General features: G+C 33.3%; 1 protein-coding gene across 1 annotated transcript; it reads left to right on the top strand.

Annotated features, from left to right (window-relative positions):
* Positions 1-47: 47 nt before the first annotated feature.
* faap24 (FA core complex associated protein 24) lies at positions 48-5,625 on the top strand. The gene is made up of 4 exons (XM_056452003.1): positions 48-314; positions 2,387-2,526; positions 3,513-3,668; positions 4,129-5,625. Exons 1-4 carry the CDS (start codon positions 206-208, stop codon positions 4,369-4,371), a joined length of 648 nt encoding a protein of 215 aa, XP_056307978.1. The 5' UTR covers positions 48-205; the 3' UTR covers positions 4,372-5,625.
* The last annotated feature ends 1,402 nt before the right edge of the window (positions 5,626-7,027 follow it).

Raw genomic sequence — 7,027 nt, 5'->3', positions numbered from 1 at the left:
ACGCGCGAGATTTGATTGGGGTTTTTTTTTTGACCAGTGCTGTAGATTCAGAAATGTGAAGTTGTCGTCGTGTGTCGAGAGTCTGTGCGGTTTAAATACACTGTGAGCGAACTGAAAGGCGATTTTATTTTGCAGGGGAGGTGTTTAGTTGACAGCACATGAATGTAGTCGATATATTACTGAACTGAAAGTTAATATTTCCGTTATGGAAAATAAACCGGTTCCCGCGAAGCTCCTGAACGCCGCTCCTCCGTACGGACACATCATCAGCCATGAGAAATGGAGAGGGTCAACACTCGTGCAAAGCTTTAAAGGTTGGTCATTCACATAAATGTGTGCTTTTCTGAACAAGTCAGAAATGTCACACTTCTGAAACACTCTATATTTACAGTGACAAGCGCCATTGTGTTGCTAAAGCTAATGTATACTCATAGATATTTTATATATATATATGTATATATATATATATATATATATATATATATATATATATATATATATATATATATATATATATATATGATGTATACTTGGGTAAAGTTTGTTTTTTATTATGTTTTTATTTATATTCACACATTTGGACTTACACCTTCATAATATAATTTAAGAAAAGTAAGTTTATCTTTGCGAATTCTAAACAGGGAAGTCACATTAGCATATTAGACATGTTCAGAGTTAATTAGTTAGGGCTAATGTATGTTTTGCTATCATTCTTGCATGCAATTTCAGACCAAATATTCAAAGTAGCGTAATAAACAATGTAGGGGTTGTGCCATAAGTTGTCACTCTTTAAAAGAGTTTGAATGTAAAACCTACTTTACCTCAACCTCTTGTTCTAGCTTGCTCATTATGTAATCAAGATGTAAATCTTAAAAAAAAAATTCAGTGTCTTATGCTTTTGTACTTTGAATACATTTTTATTTATTTACTTGTTAGCTGTTTATATTTTTTGTTTGTTTATTGCTGATATTTGGACTCTACTATTGACTATACTGTTGATACTTTGTGTTTTGTATGTTCTTTCAAGCTTAATAGAAAAATAAATTTTCCATTAAAAGAAAACTATTGTATATGTACGCAATTGATAATCATGTTTTTTGTGTAGTTTTAACAAAAAAAAGAGCTCCACAAGAAAATGACAGGGACATTAGTGTAAACACTGACTTTCAAAATAAAGTAGGTCAGTCTGTAATATAGCCTTTTTTAATTTGGTTAAATTTTTATTAGCCTTTTTTATTTTAGCATAATTAAGATGCCCAATAAGATGACATTCAGTTTTAGTAGTTTATATATAAATAAGGTTTGTGCATATTTAACTTGAATGATTAAAATACATTAATGTCCATAATCCATTTCAATTGTAAACTTTAAAACTTTATTCTTGGCTAGGCTACTATCATTTAAACCACTGGTTAGCCCATTTGTCATCAATACATCTTTTGTAAGGAACTGAATGTCATCTAAAATATAACAAAGATTTGTACAATCATATATCCATGTTTTATATGTGTCGTTTCATTTTGGAACATTATTCCTCCCATATTTTACATTTTATTTTTAAAATGTTATTTGAAGCATAATTTGAAGTATTAACGTTATATGCAAGAATATATATATATATATATATATATATATATATATATATATATATATATATATATATATATATATATATATATATATATATATATATATATATATATATATATATATATATATAATATTATTATTATTTTTATTAATAATATTATTATTTGATGCAGACATCCAAATGGTATTTGGACCGTTTACTTTTATTATTGTAGGTTTTATTGTTGTTGTTTTCATTAAAGTGATATATATATATATATATATATATATATATATATATATATATATATATATATATATATATATATATATATATATATATATATATATATATATATATATATATATATATATAGTGTTTTATTTTACATTTTCATTTGAATTGATATTGCTTCTAATAGAATATTGATTAATATTTGTGGCTGATTTCATTTTTTAATTTAACATTTAAGACTCTAATTCTGGTTTTTAGTGATTGTGTGGTAGTGATAAAGTTTTTAGTGTCTACATAAATATGTACCATGATAATTAATCATACTTTTAACATTAGTTACACTTACACTTTAACACTAGTTCATTCTTATAGTTTTTCCTTATCCTTTGCTTTTAGTAGTGTGTTTTAAATCTGAAAAATGAGTATAATATTTTATTCTTGTTTATGTAATTGCCACTGTGTATGAAATGTGCTGTATAAACAAACTTGCCTTGCCTAATGACAGTTTGTGATGATACCTAAGATGCATCTTGTCTTCTCAAAGGACTTATTGATGTCTCTGGATGTTGTCTTTGTTCTCAGGGAGTGTAAAGATGATCTTCGAGGAGGAGCTCGGTGTTGTCGACTTCTGTCTCAGTAACAAGATGTGTGTCCTCTATGTGTCAGAAAGTGACCTGGTGGCAGGAAACAGCTACAGGAGGAAGATCGTCCGCTTTAGAAATGTACATCTTTAATTATGTATAGTCTCATTTGATATTTTAGAACTTCACAATTAAATTATAATAAACAATTTGGTTATGTTGACTCATCTAGCGGTCCCCTGTTAAAAGTTTTGATAAATTTTTTTTTCAAGCTCTTTCAAAATAAATACAGGCATCACCACATAAATTGTACAATTGTACACGCTCCCATTTTGAAATTAAAAATTTCAGTCTTTTTTTGCATGAACTATCCCTTAATAATAATTTTAAATAAATATATAATAATAAATAATAATAAATAAATAATAATGTTAAAGTTAAAACTAGAAAATTGTTTAATTAAAAGATTTTTTTTTAAATCACACACACACACACACATAAATTGTGGATTACTCAGGTAATATTAATCAGTGCTTTCTACTTTTTTCCTGCTTTAATGTGCTTTTTTTATCTTTTGCGTTATTAATAAATTAACAAACGTAGCAAAGAAATCTCCTGGATGATTTCACACTAAACTACCCATATATAATTACATTTTTTCATCAGATTCATTCATTCATTTCGGCTTAGTCCCTTATTTATCAGGGGTCGCCACAGTGGAATGAACCGCCAACTATTACAGCATATGTTTTGCGCAGCGGATGGCCTTCCAACTGCAACCCAGTACTGGGAAACACTTATACACAGTCACATTTACACACACACTCATACACTACGGCCAATTTAGATCATCCAATTTCATCCAATTCCCCTATAGCGCATGTGTTTGGACTGAGGGGTAAAGCGGAGCAACTGGCCCAGCTGAGACTTGAATAAAGTCTCCTGTTAGCCCACAGGGCTAACCACTGAGTCACCATGCCACCGTCATCAAAATGATATTATAGTTTTTCATTTCGTTTTGCTCTTAAGAGCACATAAAATGTTCTCATCTTTCTCCGATTCCATAAATATGGGGTTGGAAAACAGCGTTGATAAGCCAGAGTAAGTGCTTGTGGTGTTTCCTGCAGGCGAACAGTGGTCTGCAGGCTGTAGTGATCGTGGAGAAGACTCGAGTGAGCGAGCAGTATTTCAGCGCACTGCAGAAGTTTGTGGTTTTAGAGCTGGGTTTGACTCTTCTGCCGGTCTCCACCTCAGCTGAGGCTGCTCAGCTCATCGCTCAGCTGGTGAGTACATCACAGGATCAACCTGTCACTCACATGAGATCCACCAATAGGAAACCACAATATACATTTCCCTTGGCTTCGTCTCTATTTCAAAGGTCACCACAGCGGAATGAACCGCCGACTATTCCGGCATATGTTTTTTTACGCAGCGGATGCCCTTCAAGCCGCAACCCAGTACTGGGAAACACCCATACACACTCATTCACAGACGCACTCGTACACTGCCCATGTGTTTGGACTGTTGGGGAAACCGGAGCACCCGGAGGAAACCCACGCTAACACAGGAAGAACATGCAAACTCCACACAGAAATGCCAACTGATCCGGCTGGGACTTGAACCAGCGACCTTCTTGCTGTGATGAAACAGTGCTAATGACTGAGCCACCATGCTGCCCCTTCATTCACATCATACCATGAATACGAATGTCATACAAACATGTGATGTGCGTCTGCTCCTTAGGTGTTTGGACAGAGTAAGGAGAACCCGTTTCGCCGCAGGCGTGTTTCCCGCCTGCTGGAGCCGCTGGTGTTGAGTCTGGTCCAGCAGATCCCCGGAGTGGGGAAGGTGAAGGCCCAGCTGCTCCTGCAGACATTTCCCAGCATCCTCCAGCTCAGCCGAGCCTCAGTCCCGGAGCTGGAGCCTGTGGTGGGTCAGGCCACAGCGCAGCACATCAGGGGCTTCTTCCACAACCAGATCACTTAGAAAACACACTCACGTTACTGGAGTAAGAGAAGAATAAACACTATTTAAGCACTTTTAAAGAAAAAAACTGTGCCTCGATTCAGTGTTAAAGGGATAGTTCACACAAAAATTAAAATTTGCATTATTTACTCTCCCTCAAGTGAGAGTAATTCTTTATTAACACCAAATATGATATATCAAAGAAAGCTGAAAACCTGTTACCGTTGCCGCCTGCTAAGGGTAAAAAAAAGTCAAAATTGTGACTTAGAAAATTAAAAAATATGACTTAAGTAAAAATTAGGAAGAAATTATGACTTGACGAACCCCTATTATGCATTTAAAGCTCATATGTCATATTTTGGTTTTGAGGGTCTCCAACAATAGGCTGACATCTTCAACATGGTTTTAGACACAATATGAGAACACAGAGTTAACCAGATACAGTACAAGCGGTTACAAGTAACAAAACACAATTAAATACAGCATTTGCAAGCTAGAGAAAGCAAGGAGGCAGCCATTTTAATCACACTTACTTACACTTGTGAAATGGAGGAAGAAACTGATCCATGAACTGTGTACTGTAAAGTTCATGTCAATCTCAGACAAAGTCCCATACATCAATAGTCTTTTCTGGTCCTTCCTTTAACAAACGGCTGATGAATCTCCCGTCGTAAGCGTGTAGATTGCAGAAGCACTCGTCAGAAAGATGACGGGAACACAGCACAAGGCTGGGGCTATAATGCTGAGGTATTTTTGCAAAAATAAACTTCAACCACAGACTCTTCACAGCCTCATCTTTGAGTAAATAACACTAACTTTCCCTCACACTTCAGAGCACAGTGTCTTCACGACATGATTCAACCGGGATCTGCTACAGTGTTTTTCTTGAGTTCTGTATCGACGTCACGCCAGCATGGCTAAAGACTTGTTACAGCGGCGATTCATTCGACCCACTGTGAGTCGACTCTTTTATAGATGAATCAATAGCAATTACACGCTGCAATAAAGATCATTTTCATAAACCCGTAATAGGGGCTCTTTAAAGCGTCTATTATTACTTAGTAAATCATAATTTAGACTTTGTCATATTTCTGACTTACTAAGTCAAAATTAATAGATAAAAAGTCTAAATCATGACTTAAAAAGCTAGAAGCGCTGCATTTATATGGTTGTTTGTCGCCACCTATTGGTATTAGTGTCATTTCTACATTCTTTAAAAATCATAATTTTTTACTTTTGATGTAACTTTTACTTAAAGTCTCATAACTTTACATTTTAAGTCATAATTTTGACTTTGTCTCATAATTTGTATTTTACTAAGTCATACCTTTGACTTAAGGTCATATTTATGACTTTATCTTGTAATTACGATTCAGTAAATAATTTCAGCAACATTTTAAGTAATAATTTAGATTTTTGTTTATTTTAGAATTTTTTAATCAGAATTTAGAATTTTTATCTTATAATTTTGTCATAGTAGCTCATAATTTCGACTTTTTAAATTAGAATTGTGACATTTATGCCATAATTTAGTCATAGTAGCTCATAATTTTGGCTTTTTAAGGCATCATTTTGGCTTTTTAAGGCGTTTTTTTATTTTATTTATTTATTTATTTATTTTAACCGGGCAGAGACGAGTTCCCATACCATTGGCTTCCATAGTAGGAAGAATAAATACTATAGGAGTCAATGGTTACAAGATACCAACATTTTTCAAAATATCTTCTTTTGTGATTAACGGGAAAAAGAAACTTGTAATGGTTTGAAACCAGTAAATAATGACAGAATTTTCAATTTTGGGGTGAACTATTCCCAAACTGTTTGTGAATGCATGATGAAACTAGTAGAATTGTTACCATACATCACATCATTCTCTGCATTTAACAGGAGTTTTAATGGAAGGACAAAAGGTGGCGCTGAAGCCTCATTTCAGAATGTGAGCTGTTTTTGTGCACCACTGTTACTGTACGAGTACAAGGTTAAGCTCTGAAAAAGCGCTCTAAGAAAACATATTGCTATTTTTATTAATATGTTTATTTTTTATTATCATTATAAGTTACAAAAATTATCATATAGTTGGTGAAAAGGTGTGCTTAAATGGGTAGTTCACCCCATATCAACAATGTGTGCACTATTTACTCTTCCTCAAAACCTTCATGAGTTTCTTCTGTTAAACATGAGAAGAAAGCTAAAAATGTTTTGAAGAAAGCTAAAAACCATTGACAGGTTTCCAACATTTTCCAAAGTATCTTCTTTTGTGTTCGACAGAAAGAAACAAAGGTTTAAAACAAGTTAAAGGGTGAGTATTTTCGCTTTAGGGGTGAACTATACCTGTAATATTCCAACTTATTTGCATATATAAAAGAGTCTGGCTAATATAAACATCCAGTTGTGAGATGTAAATGAACTGCATTACTGGTTATAATTACCTTTTTATTCACTTATTTATGTGTGGCACAAAGTGAAATGTAGACTTGTTTTCTGTCAGATAAATTTTCTGAGTCTTGTTTTATGTCTTTTTTTTATTGTTATACTCCGAATTCAGAGATAAAATAAATTAACGCTGTGAGATATAAACTTTATAACTTGGTATTTTGAGAGAATATTGTGTTTTTAATACATGCATGGCAAGAAAGAGTAAGTAGCTTTAAGTAAACATGCAAGAATGAGTTTATAA

Source organism: Danio aesculapii, chromosome 25 (assembly GCF_903798145.1).
Source record: "Danio aesculapii chromosome 25, fDanAes4.1, whole genome shotgun sequence".
In the NCBI taxonomy this organism is placed as follows: Eukaryota; Metazoa; Chordata; class Actinopteri; order Cypriniformes; family Danionidae; genus Danio; species Danio aesculapii.
Note: the sequence above shows the minus strand (reverse complement) of the source record. Positions and strands in the feature narration are given on the sequence as shown.